This window comes from Seriola dumerili, unplaced genomic scaffold (genome assembly GCF_002260705.1).
Source record: "Seriola dumerili isolate Sdu_G_001 unplaced genomic scaffold, Sdu_1.0 BDQW01000092.1, whole genome shotgun sequence".
NCBI lineage: Eukaryota > Metazoa > Chordata > Actinopteri > Carangiformes > Carangidae > Seriola > Seriola dumerili.
The window spans coordinates 81,659-103,021 of NW_019174347.1; the positions used below are offsets into that span (position 1 = coordinate 81,659).

A 21,363-nucleotide genomic window follows, 5' to 3' on the forward strand; every position below is an offset into this window, starting at 1 on the left:
ACAGAGGAAAGACATACAGTCTCACAGGCTATACATTATACATTCTTCCTTATGTTATACAATACACTTTGTCCGTCGATGGATTTAATCTTTGCTACCAGACTCATTATTCTTTAATTAGGGCAGATACTCAGAGAAGCAAGGGACCGCCGATCAATTCAAACCCAGAAAAACATTGCTTTAGATTAGCAGAGGCCCTGCCAGCTCCTCCCTCACAAGTCATTCATTATAAATGTATTCAACATCTCACATTATAGTTTTAGATTAATATTATGACCCTTCAAGAAATATTAAAAAGAATAAAGTGTAATAATCTAGAAAATTAAACGTGTCCATCATTGATTGATGGTGGATACGTGAATATGTTATTCCAAATTTTTTGCATAAAATCCTTCCTCAGCTTTTAGTAACTACTTGCTAGTCTCAAACTAACTACTGAATAGGTTTGTACTAAAATCTTAGTGACAATAGTAAAAACAAACAATTTATTAAACCTATCTCACAATACTTATTTAATACTTATTTTCTCAGGGAGAAAATTTTGATGCACATGACGTGATGTTGTGTTTTATCGTCTCTGGATCATGAATAACCAGATAAACACAGATGGAAAAAATAAAAAAATCATATAAAACATTGCTGTTGAGTGTTTCATTAGCTTTATAGTCTGTTTCCAGACCTATGAATTTACATCTCAGACACCACTAGGTCTGCTGGTGTGCTCTCATGGCTGTTTCCCTGGTTGGAAACACCACCGAGCCAATGAGGGCTTTGTAATTAAGATTAAGAACAGTAACGTCACCCTCAGGTGCCAGAAGCAGAAACATTGCGACAGAAAAATGAGCACAAACATGGACAAACCCATAGAGCTGAATACAGCTATAAGGACTGTTGTAAGTTTACTTACAGCGATAACTCCTTGACTCTTTAATTAACATATTTTATTACTTGGCTTGACAAACATTAGGTTAGTTGCTCGGCTACCTCAGTTTATGTAATCCCTTATTAAACAGATGACTTAAATAAATGGCGGTAAAAGATGTCACTGATTTAATTATCGTTTTCTGTCATTTTATAATTTCTTCACTTTATTTACTTACTTACTTTACTTACTTTACTAACTTATTGCTTGCATCACTGTAAAGCACTTTGTAGCTTTGTTTTTGAAACGTATTATATAAAAAAATGATTATTATTATTACAAGCGATGGCTGTGTCAAAACAAAGAGGAGCATCTCTCTACATTTGGCAAAATTGTCGACTGGCATCTCACCTCCTCTCAGACTTTGTCACTCTCTCACGCGATCAACACAGTTGGTCTCCATAAGCTTAGTCTCAACTAATGTCTTTAACACCCTCTTTAAGAGGGCAGCTTTGACTCTAAGCTGGTTTGACAAGTGTCAGAAACGGAGGCCTTTGCTCCTGTGGCCACTGGCAAGTCACAGCAGGACACACGAGCGGACAAATCCCTGTTCTAAATGACTCCTGATTTGGTTCAAAAGGAGCAGATGTGCTGTTTAAATGTTCAGACAGAACACATGACTCAGACAATGGGGGATATTAAAATAAATACTACAATGACTATGAATGCAGATGCAATATCTTATGTCATTGTATATCTGTATATGAATTGAGACAACATGTGGGCTTATGTCAGCATTTGATGTGCAATTATCTGCTACAAATCCATAGAGGGACTGCAGAGGGACTTCCTGTATACGCTGTGTGTGTGTGTGTGTGGGGGGGGGATATAAGCCGTCATGTAACAGCGCTTGATCAAATTTATTTGAGTTACACTTGAGAATTAAACTGATTTTTTTTCAGACGTGGCTGTGTGATGCTGTGGTGTTGACTTTAGTTACAGTGTGGAACAAAGACGACTAAAGACTAAAATGTGCAAGTTGACAAAAAGGGAATTCTTTTACACGCTGCACCCATTATGAAAAAGCTTCAGGTGGCAGATAACGATGAATTCAGCATTTTTCTCAAGCTTACGAGATGGAGTCAAACGCTTGTGACAGCAAATGTTTCCACCTTTCATGCTGTGTTGACATTTTTTATGTATAGATTCATGTGTCGATTAATTGACTCAGAAATGTAATCATAGAGGTCTTAACTGAGCCCACACTAAGGGACACAAGATACTCCTCTTGGTTCTGTATGTGCTATGATCACTGCGGTGTGTGAACTGTGATTTTTTTTTTTTTGTGTGTGTGTTATTGTTCTGCATTTTACTTTTATACTGATATGGACCTGTGTGTCAGAAATAACCTTAGTACTACTACTCTTATAATAATATAGAAATCACAGAGGACAGAAGGGATACAGGAGAGAGCAGTGGACACAGAAACGGAGGCTGGAATAAGAAAAATACAACCTAGAAGGAAATATTGTGAGTGAGTTATTTTCATAGTGAAGTGCAGCGTTTTGAAGCAGTCTGAGCATATTGTGATAAATTAAGATAAACTATCTTTTAGATTTGGCAGAAGTTTGACTGGCTTCAAGACCCATTCAAAACATCTCAATCACGTACTTTGCAGCAACAAGCTGCTGGTCTACATAACAATGTGTCCATGAACATAAATAATACATATATGACAATATATTAAGTAGAAGAACATATTGTTAGAATAATCCAAGGCTTACAGTCACTGTTATCCTTTAAGGTCCCTGAAAACTTGAGCAATATAGAGAAATACTGGAAGTTTTCAAGGGCTTTAACACTGTGCATGTGCTGCAGACTAATCGTGCCACTAAACGTGTTCAGAATGAACTCTAACCAAGTTCTACTATAAGTGGTGTAATTGCATACTAAGTCAATGCAAATTCACTCCCGAGGATGCAAAGTGTAAATGATGAATAAAAGCAAGGTTATTTATTCTATTCAACATTTACAACTTTTTTTTTTTTTTTTTACCTTTGTCTTTTTCTCGGAGGCTGTTGAGGTATTTCAGAAGCTCCGCATTGGCCTGGACACAGTAAACTTCTCTGGTCTGCAGGCCTCCTCCACAAAGCCCCGTCAGGTTGCTACGTCGACGGTCCTGTTGGCTTAGCAACAAGTCAACCCGGCAGTCGCTCCACTCCGTGGTTCTCCAGGTGTAACTGCAGACAAAGAGAACGTGGAACAGCAGGGGTTGGGTGGATGAGAGTGTGACGGAGTTCAGTGTGGATGGAACTGAACAGCATATTTACAGTCTTGCAGAACTGACTTTAGCACATAAAGATGCGTTGCACACCTACAACCAATTTAGTCCCTCTGTTTTTCTAATAACGTTATGTGGTACTGTGGTGCAGTATGTATAATATGCAAGTACATTCAGCATCACATGGTCAGCCTGTAACACAGTTTCTTCACCACTTTAACCATTTATTTACCCAACAGAAGAATAGTGATGTAAGATTTTTGTTTATAAAGGTGAATATTTGAATAATAATCACAATCTAGAGGCTCATCCCGTAAAGTGGCTGCGCAGTAATAAGTGTCAGTACACACCAAAATCTATGAAGTTTCTAAAAATATATAATAAATAAAATAACCAGTCTGACAGAAAATCAAACACTCTAGGATGAAAGTGGGAATAGGTTGTTGGTAGTAGGTGTGTAAAGATGATATAGGATGAAACTGAGGGAGTGAAGGCCATCTGTGAGCCTGCGGTCTGAATGTTGTGTGAGAGAATTTGTTGGACTCAAATATCCGTGCAGTCTCCCTGCATTTGTCTCTACTTTGTGTCTGGCACCAGCCCAAGCACTTATACTAATCTATCTCCATATGCTGTCTCCTACACACACACACACACACGCACACATGCACCCACACGCGCGCACACACACACACCCACACGCGCGCACACACACACACACACACACACACACACACACACACACCTCCATGGGCCACCCAGGAGAGCAAATTAACTTGGTGATATGAGTAAAGGGAAGTCAACAGGAAACGTGTGCAGCCTCAGTTAGGTTGAATACCAAGCAGTTTGGTTTTACTGTATCTGAGCCTGAGCTCTGCTGGAATACAGAACGAACCCCTGCCGTGTGTTTTGTACTGGAGCAAGGTCTTGACAATGTGGTACCCAAGGAGGAAGGTATTATCACAACTTAACATGCAATTGTATCCCTGTGAAACATGAGCCCCTGTCGGGCGCTAAGCTACGAAACCCACATCTATACTTTTACTCAAATTCAAAAAGCTCACTCCCCGCTGTGCCCCCCCCCTCCCCCCCATCATCATCAGAAGGAACTCACGTGGCGCAGGGTGGCACACCGTCCCCCTGAGGTTCACAAGGCTCCGACTCCTCCAGCGGCGCGCAATCCGCCCCCTCGCCCACAGGAAACTGGAGTACCTGTCTGCTCCGAGTGCGATTTCCTCTGGGAGACTCGGGGTCCACGCAGGTTTTGGAGCAAGGGCCCCACTCGGCCCAGTCGGTCACCTGGCAGTCCTTGGGGAGGACGCAGGACTGGACGGTCAGAGGCAGGTCCCTGAGTGTGCAGAGGCTGGGAGACGACAGGGAGGGGAGGGGGAAGGGGGAAGAGGAGGTATGGTTATGAGGTTGAACTTGGATGAAAGGGAGGATTCCTCTGCTCAGAATCCAGACGGTACTACAAGAGAAGGATTCCCCACGCTTGTAATCGAGACCTTTTTATTGAAGAAATAGTCCAGCAGTAAAACCACATTTTAACAGATTAAACAACAACAAGATGTAACATTTTAATTCCTCAGTTCCTCTTATTATTGTCTTATTTTTATTGTTTCTATTTATAACTCAGTCATTTATGGCTCTGTGTGTGGATGGAGGTGGTGGGGATTGTTTTTATTGTTTTTCTTCTGCATTTGTGTTATATTGTTTGTATTACTGATTACTGACTGACTGACTGAATTAGTGAGCTTTGGAGATGCAGGTAAGCTGATTTCCTTTGTTCCAGTCTTGCTAAGCTAAGCAGCTGGTTGCTGTAGCCTCATATTTAGCATATAGATATGAGAGTGGAATCAATCTCAGCATATTTCTCAAAATGTCAAATAATTTCTTAAATTTACACTGATAGAAAACAAAGAAAAACTGATTTTTTTAGAGGCTGAAACAACCATTTTTTTTTCTTGCTAAACGATTAAAACTGTGATTGTCTATCAATATTTTGGATGATTCATTTTCTCTCAATTGGCTTATTTATTGGTTGACCAATCGTTTCACAGCAACTAAATGACAATTCCAAGCTTGAGAATGAAATACGCCAATAAGCCTGGAAACTCTCCAAAGGCAGATCCTTTTATTCCTTTGTTATCCTCGGGCTTTAACTGGTCACAGAGCATGTTTATGGTAAACAGAGTGAAGTTAAATCTTTCAGTTACTCTCACGGCTGTGTTAATGTCACTGCGCCCAGATGCCTTAAAGCCACAGTTTCTGGTCTCTGAACGCGTCGGAGTAATAGATGTGTGACACAACGAGTGGCGTGCAAAGCTTCACTCTCTGCCCTTGACTGGTGCCACATTTTTGTCATTAGCTGCTCTCATTAGCATATGAGCTGCATAATCACTTTTACGTTAAGGGTAAAATAGGGGTGGTGTGGCATCCTTCAGTTTTAAGTGTGAAGACAACCAAAACAACCTCTGATCTATTGTTCACACACATCTTTTGATCATCTAAATAGCATTTAGATGTAATGAATACCCCGTCCTCTTTGGGCCCCTTTTGAATCATTAGAAATTTGTTCTAACTAAAGCCGACTGCTTTCTGCTACTAAGTCTGGATGTCTTTCCCCTCGAGGCGATGCAGCTGACGAGCTATTAGTGCTAATTACAGCTCTGCTTCATTTAGAAAACTCTCATTTAGACATTGCCACCACACTTCACCTCCAGCAACTCAGACTTTTGGTATAAATGAGGAAATGTATGAGCTGTGTGTTTTTTTTAATTTTATTTTATTTAACTCCTGCGTCTATGGCGATTAAAACACCTCTGCAGTCTTTGAAGTGCTACTGAAGCGACACTGTGAAAAATTGTAGTTTTGTTTTTCTGCCAAACATGCTCTGTGTGCAGGCTCTTTTTTTCTTTTTTTCTTTTTTGCATCTGAGAAAAACAATGAGGAATTTAAACATTGACTGTGAGGCACTGAGGGTGATGGCTCGATTTCCTGTCTCAGATGGAACTTCTTGTGTTTTAAAAAGCCCCTAATGCAGCCAATGACCCATTTTCGCTGAAACTGGATCCCTTTGAGTCTTCGCCGTTTGTTGTGTGCATGCACGAGCATTTTTGTGGAGATTTCAAAGTTGCAAAAAGAAGTCATTATTTCTTCATCTCAGTCATTGAGACAGAATGAGGACACAATCATTCTCTATTTAAATAAGTGAGATGATGTCTGAAAAAAAAAATGTTCATTTTTAAGCCTTTAGGTTTTACACAGTGACTTGCAACAATGGACTCCGAGGGCTTTCAGAAAAAATACAGGCAGTCAGAGAGTCCTCATATTTCAACACTTGCATGCTCATTACTTCCAAAACAGAAATGTGCTACAGAGATGGTCTAAAAACATAAATCTATGTGGGTCAAATTATTAAAGAAGCCTTTAAGCCCACGGAGGACAAAAAATATTAAGAGGAGAAGTTGGGCCAAAAAAGAGACGAGAAACAAAAGTCAGGATTAAACGCGATGATGTAATATGATGCACCCCCCTCAGTGGCGAAAAAAAATAAAATAAATAAATAAAAAGGTCATAATGCATGCTGGTTAACAAGACTGAGTTATAAGTACGTGGCCTGTTTGGGACGAGTGGGGGACTGTGGAGAAAGTAAAAACCCAGTGACAGATGTTCATCAAACAAAATTGGAAATGAAGTGAGCAAGATGTTCAGAGAGCGTCTGGCTAGGATATGACTGGGTTATTGCTTCACTGGGAAGTTTGTTCCACTTTTCTGAAAGTGGCAAAAACAACTATGAATATTTCAGAACAAGAAATAAACAAGTCAAGGATTAATATTTATGCTCCTAAGGGCATGTGAGTTGTTTTCACGGTTCCTTTGAAATATTTGATCCCAGTCACTGCTGAGAGCTTGGCGCCAACAAAGCATTAATGAATAGATTTAGTACATAATTGATCAAATCTTAGAGTACAGTGGCATGTGACAGATATGTGATGTGAATGGAGGCTTGCTCTACTGACACTGTCACTGATTCTTTCCTGGAGATCAGAGACCTTATGAAAGCCCCAAATCCAAGTTTCAGGGGAGCGGCGCTGACATTTTAACTTACCGTCAGTCGAGGAACAGAAACAGAGATGAGACATCCACGGAAACATTTCTTTAGAAGAATTTCTTACTATCTTACACTCATCTAATGTAGAAATCAGAGGGTTATTACGAGTAACATCACTACACGTTGTCACGACAACTATAATTCACTGATTACCTCGTAATGTTACATAACTTTTTGTTGAATCTGGTCGTCCACAACTTTACAACTCTCTACAGCGGCTGTGGATTTGTAATATTTTTGACAAACACTGACTTTTAAAATTGTACCAGATGGTAGAATATACATTTTTATATTTAGGTGATGAAACTTTCTTTTGTTTCAGAACGAACAGGTCACAGATGAAATATTCAGTTTGTCAATTAGAAACATAGAAAATACAAATACAAACAAATACCTTTAAGAAGTATCTAAATATTTTTTTTTTTTAAAAAAGGGATCAAGAGACTTATTTTGACAGCACTAATCCTGCTTTAGGAGTCCATTTTGTAGACATTCTTGACTACAGGCATCAAATCTGATTGCATCCTTCATTTGTTTTCCTGGGCTTCGTGCAAATTAGGGTCAGTCAGCCCCTCCTCTGGCCCAGAGGGTGGTGATGATGCTGAGGCTGAAGTTGTTTGGCAACTGCCTGAATATGAAGAATATATAACAGCAATATCTGTTTAGCTCCATGGTACTCCATGGAGTAACATAAAACACACAAAAGGCCTGTGTCCAATTCCATTGTCATTTCAGCTGCAGTCATCACGTGGACCATAAGAAAAAAAAAGAAAAAAAAAACATCTGCAGCTCTTAAATTTGTTTGGGAAAGAGATTCGGTGTCTCATTTGATGAACAGAAGTGGGATAGAATCTGAAGCAACTCCCGTGTAATGTCAAAAGATTTCAGGGTGAGGCTCATACGATTCAAAATCTTTCAGAGTTACAAGTGGAAGCCAGATGGTTTATTTACAGACTTGGTTTAAAGGATTCTGCAGCCTGTTGGAAATGTAGAGCTCGTACATACACTCTGGACACGCACCAAAATCCGTCAATGAAGATTCACTGTTATATTTTTAATGTCATAGTGATGCAATTTTTATTTGGTCCAAAACTTTATATGTTAGGAGATTGTAAAGTGCTACCTGCTTTTCCCACAATCACTGAAGGACTGAACCCAGACAGCAGTAACAATTGGATGGCAAATCATTGTCAGGAATTGGGAGAAACAGGGAGAGCCTCCTTTTAAGGACTGGGTGACAGTGTTAGGAGAAGTTTTCTGTGTATGAAAGAAGGATGTGTGACAGATGTGTGACAGAAAAATACTTGGGCACGTGTATTTCTTTTTATAAATAAGAGGATGAGGAGGAAGCGCACTGTTGATGATGATGTTTTCCTGTGCATTTTGTACCGTCTCTGTACTGTCTCTTATTTACTGTCTCTTATTTTTAATCTTTTTTTGCTTTACTTCTAAGAACGCCCCTGTATTTTGTTTCACCCCTCTGTATTTGGGTGTGGTGGGTTTTGGTACTTCTGTTTGGAAATAGACTGTATCTTTTTTTTATTTTTAGTGCTGATGTTATGTTTCAAAATAAAAAGTGCAAAAAATAAATTGCATGCAGTTACCTCCATGTTTACTGACACAGTTATATCGAGTAGGAGAATGACTGAGGATGTGTCATGGAGAGATGGATGCATTCACACCTGCATGTCAGTCTAACACTTCTAGATTGCATTTACACTTGGCTTTTTTGATGTTGAACCTGATCCTCCGAGATGCAAATGTAGATGTGATAATTAAGTATAATGAATGACAATAACATTAACCAGTCTGTGAAAATATGTTTTTGCTTGACGGGTTCTGCAGGAGACACTTCTGATGTCGGCACAGCCTGACACTTAGAGTGGAACAATCAGACTTGTCATGTATTTACCAAAATCCCAGCTCCAAATCCGAGGCTTTACGTTAATGGTGCCTTCCTCTCTGCAGGCTGGTGGTAGACTCATTTCTTGGGAGTAAACGTTTGATGTGCATTTCAGGCTGAGGCTTCTGCTGAGAAATGAGTGGGAATTGAGAGCCATTTGATCTGTCTTATTATCAGTCAGAGAGTGTGACTTTGTAGCTCGCAGCAATAATAAAGAGAGGGCGAGAGGTTAAATCCCAATTGGGTTTACCAACACTATAAATGGTAGCACTCATACAGTTACAAATTGTATTCTGTATAGTAGTGTCCATTCAATTACATATTCAAGCAATTCTTTGTTTGATGGAGTTAAAAATTTTGCATTTTGTGATACTAGTTAAAGGTCCCATATTGTATAAAGTGAGATTTTTAAGTCTTGTTTGATTATAGATCAGCTCTAGGTCCTGTATTAATACTGTGAAAGTATCAAAGCCTCAGTCCACAGAGAAATGCACACAGCCTGTATTCAGAAACTGAGCCTTAAAACCAGCCGTCAGGACTTCTGGAACTTTGTGATGTCACAACAAACCAGTCACCGCTCTCAGCCACACCCCACGCCCCACCCACCTGAACCCCACCATCCAACCCTTCTCTTAGTGTTAACCTGAAATCTTTGCAGCGTTAGCTTACAGACTTGACTCCTAAATCATAAACATTTTTTCACATACTCCTAGTTTTGATTTTTAAATATCCGTCACTTCCATCTCTACATGTTAGACACTTAAAACTACAGTATCTGTATGGCTTGGTATGTGAGAAAATATCTGTCTTGTTATTTATATATATTTATATACATATTTATATGAACTGAACATATCTGGCAGTTGTAACCTTAAAAGGTTAAAATGCAGTAAACAAATCTTCCCTTTACTGTTAAGAATATTTACTGTAGCAATTTGACTTCAAGGTGCCATTTTGAGTGACCCTTGATTTGTTCACTTCTTTACACATCCATTCAAAACCCAGAGGGAAAAAAACCCCCCCAGAAAACTGCCTTATTTTGAAAAGTGCTACACAAAGTTGTGGCTGAGATTGATTTCATGTCATAAAAATGAGTTGCTTTGCCACTTCCATCCTCGGAAGTTGACATCAAATACACTGTGGTAGTTGTGCCTCATTGCTCTGACAGCACGGCAGTGACAAAGACACAGCCGATAAACATCCTCCACTACATGTCACCTCCTGACAGGGAGAAGAAAAACTTGGAGGAAAACAAATTTGGTATCATGTTTAGCTGTTAGAAACCCACTGACTTAAGGACCAGTGCATCTCAACATCACAGCTACACAGACACATGACAACATTAAACAGGTGGATGGAAATACATACAAGGAATACTTTGTAAATTAGTGAAACAAAAGAAAATATGAAAAAAGACACTGTATGGATACATCATGCAAGCGATGTGTTCATTCTATTTTTAAGATGTATTTTTGATGAATTTTTCATCAGTGCCCTTGCAGGAAGATTAAAGTGACATACAGTATAATAGTGCTGCAGAAAAGAACCCCAAAACATATTAACTTTAATGTCACATTAACATAAAAATAGTGCCACTCACTTGCGTCCCACAGCGCTCCCATTCCTATGTATGCAGGTCACATCCCGAGTCTGGTAGCCCACCTGAATGTCCCAGAAGGGGCTCTCTTGCCGGTTAAGGCGGTTCCTGGTTCGTTTCTTCTGTATAAGCTCCCTGGTCTCGGGATCTTTGACTCCTGCTCGATCCCTGAGCCCCTGGCCTTTACCTTTCCTGCGCTTGGCTTGACGTGCTGTCCGTGTCTGCGGGAGAGCGCAAGGGCTCCACGGTCCAACCCTGAGACTGTACATGCCCTCTGGACCTGTGCAAGGCCCTGGTTTACAGGACTGGAACTCAGTTAGGTTGGGGCAGACGGCGCCTCCAAAAAGTGGAGGAACCAGGACGCTGCGGACCCTGTTCCTGAGGCCTGTTCCGCACGTTTTGGAACAGGATGTCCATGGTGAATACTCGGAAACCACACAATCCTGGGGGCAAGGGATCAAACATGCCTGTTCCAGGCGAGGCTTGGGCTCAAAGTACTCACAGATGGCATCATCTGCTGGAGAGCCGTCTGACTTCAGTATGCAGCCCACCTCCCGGGTCTGAATGCCCTCTTCGCCTCCACTGCATGTGAACGGCCGCGAGGCCCCAAAGGTCCTTGCCGACACTGGCACGCACTCGTTCCAGGCACCCAGTTTCCAGTCATAAAGGTCCTTGTGCCAGTCACACACACGGAAACAGTTTCTCTGGTTGGACGGACGCTGGCCCTGGTCACAGTTGGTGTGAAGCGTCGTCCAGCCTTCCACATGGGCACACCACACTGCCCGGCTTTGGCTGCCACCCGGGCCACAGTCACTGCCCATGCACCTTCCCCATGGACCTGGGAAACAAATGAACAGGGCTCAAATTACAATGAGGTAAAACATGAAACAATAAACCTTGTACCTTCAGATGTAACTCCAAGAATCACAGTCTGGTGTACTGTTAGAAACCTCAAGAGTAAATCGCTTCATCACATAACAAAACAGAAGCAAGATAGACTGAAGAGGAAACATCTTAACCCTTAGTTCTGCTTTACTGTTGGAAATCAGAATAATGATGCTCCTCAGAGTGGAAAAAATGAAGAGCATATTGTTTTGTTATGGATCATTTCAAAATAAAACATGACATAACTGCACAGGCTGTGAATTGAGTCAAAGTGTAGAATTAACAAACATCCTGCAGTTACACTTGCAACGATTAGTACAGATCAATGAAGCCATTTGAAAACTCTTATGTGCTTTTAAAACAGAAATCCATATCATGCAAGCACCAATTAGTCAAACACTTTAGACTCCTGATACCAAAGGAAGACGGAGACACTGTTTATGTTACTTTGCTGTTAACTAAGGAAAAGCATACAATGCATCTTCAAGGATGACACAGTAACTTCACAGACTCTTCTAATATGGTCCTTGATGTAAAAGGTGTTGAAAAGCTGCTGGCAACCCACAGCTGATGATGTGTGAGTACAGAAAATATGTCACAGCCAATAAAAATAATCTGCCGCCTCGTTTTTGCACTACACTCAAGTCAGACTCCACAATTCTTCAGTGCTTAGTGGTAAAAAAACGTCCTGAGAGCTACAGCACGGGGGTGGGGGTGGGGTGGGGTGGAGGTGGCTGGTGGGAGGGGCTGATTAGGCAATGCAAATACAACGTGCAACGATGGAGATTACAGGTGATCAAAGAAAAGTGTCTGAAAGCCAATTTACAGGGGTTATGAGTAATCTGTGGCATTTATCAAACTCTATTGGCAACCTGCAGGAACTGCCACAAATATCAATAAAACTTATTTGTCTGTACACGAGTCTCTGGCAAAGCCTCCTGTCGCTCACAGCAGCAGAGGTTCAACAAGCAGACCTACGAGCAGGGCTGGGGTAGTAGAGAGGTATTCATACAACCATACATCATCATGCAGTAGAAAAATAAAGTAGAAAAAATACTAGCAATACTTGGCTCAAGAATGAAGCTCTTATTTTTTTTTAGAAGTCAGGAAGTAATGAGAAATTAAATATAGAACGACATCAGCTTTATCCTTTAACAGCTGAAATATTATTTGATGCTGGTTGCCTGCTCGTGTTATCATCCTCAAAATCGTTTATTGATATATTGATCAGTAACCCTATCAACCCTGTGCAGATACACAGTGTTATGTTTGCTTTGTGTTGACCTATTGCTCCTCTACAGACGGTAAAAGACAAATGTATGAAATACTAGAAAGCTCAAATATCTGCACTGCTCACTTGACTTGAAAATAGCTTTGCTGCTTTATTGCATGGCTATTCAATTACATTTGAGCTTTTAGTCACTCGGCTTCTGGTGGTTTGCCCTTTATAACTTTCCAGTTTTTTTTGCCTGAAAGCTTGTATGTAATAAAGTAGAGAAGAGACTCAGATTTCTTTTTCTCCACAAGGAAAACTTAGCTGACACCATGAAAACTGTCTTAACCGAGTCAGCTCAACTCAGTGAAAAACATTAATTAACACAGGGTGGCTGCACTCACACAGTGTTATCCAAAGGCTATTGACACTACAACGGAGAAGAAATCAAACTAATTGGGTAGCTTCGCATTTCACCTCACATTAACCTCTTAGGTAATTGATTGTATTAGCATGTGGCCGGGGGCTGATTGGACCCTTAGTGGGCAGTGGGCAGGTAAGGGTGAGGGCAGCTCATGTTGACCCACGTCCATGCAGAGCAAAAAAAAAAAAAAAAAATGGCAGGCAGACAATCAGGAGCACATTTCTGGCAAAGAATCCCTCTGATGAGGCGGATTGTAGCCTTGTTGCTGATCTCAGCTGCTGATAGTGCCGACAGGATCTATCTTCAGTCAACATGATGCTGCCTTCACAGGAAGCTCAAAGCATAGTCTAAATGACTCACCGCTGTATCAACACACTAGATCAATGTCCTATCATTATGTGATTTCAAGGGTTTCTGGGCATCTATAGTGCCAGGTCACATCATGCTACTTTCTTAAAACTGCTTTTTAGAAACTGTGGTATTCAAAGGATAAAATACATTCAGTATTTCCCAGGCAAATCCTTTCAGAGACCATGAACTATATGTGATGTTTATTTTTATTTCAATAATTGAAAAAGGCACATTGGAAGTCTCGCCTTCACAATACAAACTGATAAAAATATAGAATGTTATCTCAGGACCTGATATTGACTTTCCAGGAAACGAAAAAGAAAATGCAGCCGAGAAAATGCACAGTCAAAATCTAAAATGCAGTAGAATCAGACAGGTTGTCTAGTACCAAAATAAAACACCTCCTGCTCCAAATCTAATCCATCCCAGACAGAAGTTATCTTCTGCAAGACAATTCTCTGGCACAGCTCTTTCATTCAACACTCCTCTAGCTCAGCAATGTGGAATAAATCAGGTCCTCAACAAATAAAGGTCACAACACTGGACCATATTTAACCCTGTAATGTGCTGTGTATCTTGTCCTCTTTATCACAGTTTGTGATGTCAGATCTTTGCAACTGTCTGCAAGCTTTACCCCACAAAAAACTGAAACTTGGTCTCTCTTTTCTAGATGCAAATCAGTGCGCAGCCCCGGTCGCCCACAGCTAACTTTTCAATATTACATGCAGTCTGACGGCACAATTTGGCATTCTGAAAACAAACATTGTCCCACCTCCATTTATCATACAATCTGTTGAAAGTATTCTCAGAATTTTAAACACCATCAGGTCTCAGGTCTTAAGATAATCATCTTCTGACTTTGAAATTGAAAGTACAATCACTGTTATTAAACCAATAGTCATTAAAAGTCTACTTTATTTTGATAACAATCTAGTTCTGTCTTTCCCAATATCAGGTCAGTACTTTATCGTTGCATTCACGTGTTATCTTTTTGGGAAAATCAAATTGAAGACAAATGAACAGAGTTGCCACATTTACATCCTGGTGAAACTCAACATTTGCAAGCATGAGCATGAGCTTGCATAGATTGCATGTATAGAGCTCAGACCTGTGCAATCTAAATGTAAATTTAGTTTTATCACTCAGCAACAAAAAAATATCCTTTCTGTGTGTTCATTATTATAGCTGATAGTGAATTTACTGATAACCTCTCAAGATTTTGCATTATTGTCAGATTTCATGTTAAACAGGAAGCACAATCGTGCCGACGCCACGTGTGACTCAATCAAAAGTGAGCAAGGTGGGCAAGCATTACCCACCCAGCCATATAAATACTGTACAGAGAGACAAAAATCATAAAAGTGTAGTATGTTAGTAAATGTAATATTTAAAGAATATATGGTTCCCTTTAGACTGGCGACCTGCCTAGGCTATGGACTCCACAACCCTGGATGACGACATGATTAGTGGTTATGAAAAATGTCATAAATCCTCCAAAGTAAACATCTTTATGAGTTGTTTGTAACTTCTCTCAAGGACAGCACATGTTGTGGACAAAGTGTTTTCTGACTTCACACCCCTACTGGCGGGAAAACATCATTTGCCACTTACTAATGACTGTTGAAAAACAAAATCAGTTTGATGATGTGACAGCATGGCTATGGTTTGGTTAAATTTACACACATAAAACAACTCAGTTAGGGCTCAGGGAAAGATCATGGTTTGCGTTAAAATAAGTACTTAAATATGCTTACAATAACCTTTTGGTTCGGGTTAAAATTACTACTTTGTTAAAGGGGTGGTAGTGATTGTCGCTGACGAGCGTCGGCCATTGTTGCATTTACAATACAAGAGGTGATAGAGCAGCGCTACGTCTTCAGGGCAGAACTCATTCGGTCAGTCGTCAGTAGAAGAAAAGACTTGATAGTTGGCATTGCTTTCCACCATTGGAGACAGCTCTTGGTGGGTAGAGGAATATATGCTGTAAGTTTGATGCTGAAGTTGCAACATTTCTTGTAGACTGGTAAGTAAATAGCTGTTAATGCTAACATTGGCTACATAGCAAAAGTAAAACGCACAAATAGCCCGATTAAGGTTAAGGAACATTCATCATCATGGTTACAACAGTTAGACAGTGATATAGGGCACAAATACTGTCACTGACGGTCCACTTAAACTGAAGTATCTTGAACACTAAGTAGCATTAAAGCTAAAGTGGCTAAAGCCTTATGAGCTGGAAGCTAGTTTGGATTTGTTGGAAGTTTCTGCTCGAGCTAACACTCCTTGAATATGATATTTGCTTCAGAAGCAAATTAAAAATCCATGCATGTCTGAAGCTGCGACCTCTGTCAACAAGCTTGTGTTTGTGTTGTATTTGTTGTCAGCAGAGCATAATAAGAGATGAGTGGCACTGCAGAAAAAACAGTCCATGGTGGCAAATGTGTGGGAGTAAGTCCAATGACCTGTTCTGACAGTAAATGCATGAAGTTGCAGGACATCATAATATAAACCAGAAATTTGCAATTTAGGAATTTATGAAAATGCCAATGAAATTAATGAGGAAATAATAATAACAGTCTAGTTTAAATGAATCAATTGTTGACCAAATCTTCAAAATTACATTTTGTACAATTATCAATTGTACAAAATGTAATTATAAACATTGGCCTCTGATTAAAACCACAATAGCCACAATGGATCACATTGCCACTATACACTATACATTTATTTATTATTAATTACTATAGAAAGATAAATCTTTGAAATAAATGCAGAAGGCGTTCTCAGTGACTTTCACACACATTAAAACCTGGGAACCTTAAGGTCCTAATTACGATTACGAAAAAAAAAAAAAAAAGTCACCAAAAAGAAAAAGAAAGGTTCTGCAGGCAACTTAATTTTAATCATGATAAAATGAGTTATCCGTTGTTTTACCTGAGGTCTCATGGAGACTTCAACAGGTCCCCTGGTAGCCCCGAGCCCCATCCTGGGGACCTTTGCTTTGAACAATATATGTGGAGTGTAATATTCTCACTGTCAGGGTGAGAGTCTGATCTCTGACTGGGCCTCGAGTGTCTATTTAATGAACAGCTTCTTTGTCCCGGCAGGGTCAGCTTCACTAATGAATGGGTCACTGTGTATCTCTCTCTCCCTCTCTCTCTCTCTGCTTGTGTTTGTTTATTATTTCTCAAATCCACAGCAGCTCGCTCTCGCACTCGAAGACAGGACCTTTTTCTCGACGGGGTCAGGGTTCATCTCAGGATCACCTCGGCTGTCTGGCTGGCACTTCACTGCACTCCTATAGCCAGTAGCTGTGTCTTGACTTCAAATCAGTCAGCCTGTCATTTGTAGCTACAGTAAGTGAAAAAGGTCGAATGAGATACAAGGTGGTTGGTTCAATCAGCAAAATGAAGTTTTCGTAAAGCACTGCAGGGGCATTGCGCTGCTAAGAAAAGTGTGTAATACCCTTCCACTTTTAGAAGAAACTTGGCTGCAACTGAACACTGTCAAAACTCCCACAGTATGTTGTCAGTGTGTATCTATTGCTGTACAGTAATGAGAAGCAGCAGTCTGAAGGGTTTGAGTTAATGTACAGTCCCTTGCCAAAGCATCCATCCCCCTGTGGTGTCATTCTGTTTTGTTTCTTTACAACCTGGAATTAAAATGGATTTTTTTTTGGCATTTTTACCATTTGATTTACACAACATGTCTACCACTCTGAAGGAGCAAAATGTTATTGTGGCACAAACAATAACTAAGATAAAAAAAAGAACTCTTGATTGTAGCAGAAGTATTCATCCCCCAAAGTGAATCCTCGTAGAGCCACCTTTTGTTGCAATGCTATTACAGCTGCAAGTCTTGTCTGTATTAGCTTAGCACTTCTCACCACTGAGATTTTTGCCCATTCTTCAAGGTGAAACTGCTCCAGGTCCTTCAAATTAGATGGGATTGTGTTTTCATGCTACAAACTCTCAATAGGATTGAGGTCTGGGCTTTGACTGAGCCATTCCAAGACATTTAAATGTTTCCCACTCCAGTGTAGCTTTAGCAGTATGTCTAGGGTCATTGTCCTGCTGGAAGGTGAACCTCCCTCCTGGTCTCAAATCTCTGGCAGACGGAAACAGGTTTTTCCTCAAGAGTTGCCATGTATTTAAAGCTATCCAACTTTGCTTCAATCCTGACCATTTTTCCGGTACCTGCCCATGAAAAGCACTCTCACAGCATGATGCTACCATCACCACACTTCACTGTGGCAATGGTGTTCTTGGGGAGATGGTAAGTGTTTCCGATATTCGCCAGAAAGTTCAATTTTAGTCTCATCTGACCAGAGAAACTTCTTCCAACCTTTTTTCTATTTGTCTGCCACATGCTGTTTGGTGAACGTCAAATTTGTTTTCTTATTTTTTTCTTGAAGCAATGGCTTTTGTCTGGCCACTCTTCCACAAAGCCCTGCTCTGCGGAGTGTAAAAGTGGAGCGTAAGAGTGTTAGAGTGGTCCTATTGACAGATACTCCCATCTCTGCTGTAGATCTTTGCAGCTCCTTCAGTGTTATCTTTGGTCTTTGTTGAATCTCTGATTAATGTCCCTGTTGCCCAGTCTGTGAGTTTTGGTGGGCACTTTCTCTTGTCAGGTTTGAAGTGGTGCCATATTCTTTCCATTTTGTTATAATGGGTTTAATGGTGCTCTGTGAGATGATCAAAGTTTGGGATATTTTTTTATAACCTGACCCTGATCAGTACTTCTCCACAACTCTGTCGCTGACCTGTTTGGAGAGCTGCTTTGTCTTCATGTTGCTTGCTTTGTAGTGTTTCAGGCTATTTATCCTGACATCATGTGACACTTTGATTGGGCACAGAGGGACCTTAATCAACCAATTATATGACTTCTGGACCAGATATTATTTAAGGGTTTCATGGCTAAGAGGCTGAATACATATGTACTCACGACTTCCGTCAATTGCATAAAATCCAAATAAAAATCCATTTTAATTCCAGGTTGTAATGCAATGGGGGGAGGGGGTTGAATTATTTCACAAGGCACTGTTGTGTAAGCCTTGGCTCTCCCACACAGCTCCAGTAAATGAGAATGAGTTCAGTCAACTTGTCAGATTAAATCAAAGCTTATAAAGATGATTTCATAGAAGTCTGATTTTACGGATGACTATATTTATTTTATGGATACGGCTGCAAACAAACAAACAAACCTTCTTTTAGTGTTTTTACAGTATTTAAAAAATACGTAAAAGCCTGAACAAATAATCCAAACGCTCTAGTGAAGCTTGTTTAATGAGTAAAAGAATGTCAGCGTTGTTTTAAATCTTACACAAACATGCCTGAAAATTGATCTATCAGTTCCAGTTATACTGCAAGATGTCAGTTTGATTACATAACCCTTCTTACTTTCAAAGCCTGGCTGCAGTGTTTGAGACTACTGCGTTTCTGCTATATGAGTTTCTAAAAAAGCAACTTCAAATCGAGTTTGTGAATTTTCATCTCTCCGTGTAGCTTCACAGTTTAGACAGAATTAACCGTATGAACCACAATGCGGTAATTGCATGCTTGCATAGCCTTCAGGAGAAGTAAGTATTACCACACTGAACTTGCCATGTTGAGTCACATCAAACTCACCAGAGCATTTGCTTGCCAAGAGCTACAAAACAAATCTGTTTTGCATGAGGCTAAGGCCAACTGTGCATTGTTATTGTGTTTAAAGAGCACAGCCAGCCATAAATACTGTTGTCAGACAGATAATGCTGCCATTCACAGCATCCTATTCCTTATGGAGCGTGGTCAAACAGTCACTATTGAGCACCAGATGTACATTAGTCTTTTGGTCTCAGTGGGCCTCAGTGAGCATCAGAAAAGAGCTGCATGGAAAAGAGCAAAAGTTAAAGGAGAAAGGAAAAGAACCAGAGGCTAATACTTAACATCTGAAGGAATACTTTGAGCAGCTTAGCATTCATGGATGATTGTTAACCCTGGCCTGCATTCAGTGTGATCGGTGCCCTGGGCTGCGCGGCACTAAGCCACATTGACTAAGGCTCTCCACTCACACTTGATCTAAATTTCATTAGCTGTAATACCATGATTGTGTTTGCATGGCTCGAAGGAGCTTCTTTGATGACTCTTTACTCATCACGTCCAGCACCTAAATGTGAGGCAGGCATTTCAACAAGGCACACAATGTTAAATAGTCTCCATTTTTTATCTTAGCTCCTTGTTGCATACAGTATATTCCATATTACCACCTTATAATATCAACTGCTACAATCACTTAGTAACTGATAGTAGCAGTCTTAAATAATGAATAATATGTATATGGAGCTAATTTAATTAAGCGGGCTCCGTGTATTCATATCAGTCAATTATCATGTTGATCTTGATATCAAAATGTGTTCATCTTTCAGCTTTAAAGTGTAAGTTTATATTTTCTAACTCAAATGCCCATATGTACATTGAGTTATTGGTTGGTATAATCATTCCTCCTGTGAAGAGACCCCTTCCCAATTCTATTGATGTTTCTTTGAAAAAATGTATTTCCAAGTTTGACCAAACATGAGACTCGCTTCAGCAATGGATAATCTCAGCCGTTAGAGTCTTTTCAGTACAAAAATCACATTCAAGTGAGTCATTACATTTCTAAGCACCTGGAATTCAGCTGCTGCATAAACAGACATGAAAAGCGATGGAAGAAGCCAAAAGTGAGCATTAGAAACTGGAAGACTAGCTTGTTGTTCTGTTGTTTACAGATAGGTTGTGTTTTTCTGTCCTCGGCTCATAAACACCCCCAGTCGATGGAGGAGTGACAAGATAAATTACAGAGAACATGCTCCAAACCAAGTAACACCCACATGCTCAGTACTGACAATATCGCTATTGGCAGCATTAAAGAAATTTACCAAAATTCTTTGAGTGGAAGGGTCAGGACCGGGCATCGAGCCAGACTGAAACACCTGCAGCCTGCAACACTGCTTCTCCATTTGTCGCCAGAAAAACAGCGACAACAAAGTGCCTGACTTCAAATGAGCCATTCTAGCTTCACAATTTAAACTATCAGCGCCTAACACACACAGATGCCCACAAGTCAAAGGGAATGGTTTGTGCCGAGGTTCTGTCAGGAAAAATGTCAGATGCTGTAAAATTCAGTAGCAAATCAATGCACTCTGTAATTGTCCATTATACTCTTTCCTCTTCCTCATCAGCCTAATAAATGACACACATGACGGTTAAATCGACAGGCAAACAAACCTTGAGTGCAAAAGTTATAACGCATCGCATCACTGCACAATCATACATACACATACATACCCTCCAAAACAAACCAGGTGACCTTGACTTTCCTCAGAACAAACAAAACAACAATAACAAGAATCGTCTGGGAAACGTCAGTCTTACAACACATGGATGTGTCCTCTACTCTTTCGCCATACTTTATTGATACCACAGCCACAAGAACTTCATTGTTCACATTGTATTGGTTTTAATTAATAGGAGGAACAGACTGTCATGGCTCCCAGTGAAGTTAACCTTCACTGTGAGCATTGATACTTCATTGTCAATACACAGGCCAAACACTTCCTGTACAACAGTGATGGATGGATGGATGGATGGATGGATGGATGGATGGAGTAAATGTTAAGGAGACGATGAATTAACTGTTTGCTCCAAATGAAGAGGAAATATAATGTATCTCGATCCGGAGCTGAGCTGACTTTATTACTGTCAAGCAAACTTACA

The 21,363-nt window shown here is 40.2% G+C and overlaps 1 protein-coding gene across 1 annotated transcript in view; it reads right to left on the reverse strand.

Moving 5' to 3' along the window:
* Nucleotides 1–21,363, reverse strand: part of LOC111222411 (thrombospondin type-1 domain-containing protein 7A-like) — a 134,824-nt gene that overhangs the window by 75,734 nt on the left and 37,727 nt on the right. Inside the window, exons 2-4 of the mRNA XM_022746126.1 lie at nucleotides 10,758–11,592; nucleotides 4,255–4,503; nucleotides 2,918–3,102 (exon numbers count right to left, since the gene is read on the reverse strand). Coding sequence (XP_022601847.1) covers nucleotides 2,918–3,102; nucleotides 4,255–4,503; nucleotides 10,758–11,592 — 1,269 coding nt within the window. The remainder of the gene's footprint in view (nucleotides 1–2,917; nucleotides 3,103–4,254; nucleotides 4,504–10,757; nucleotides 11,593–21,363) is intronic.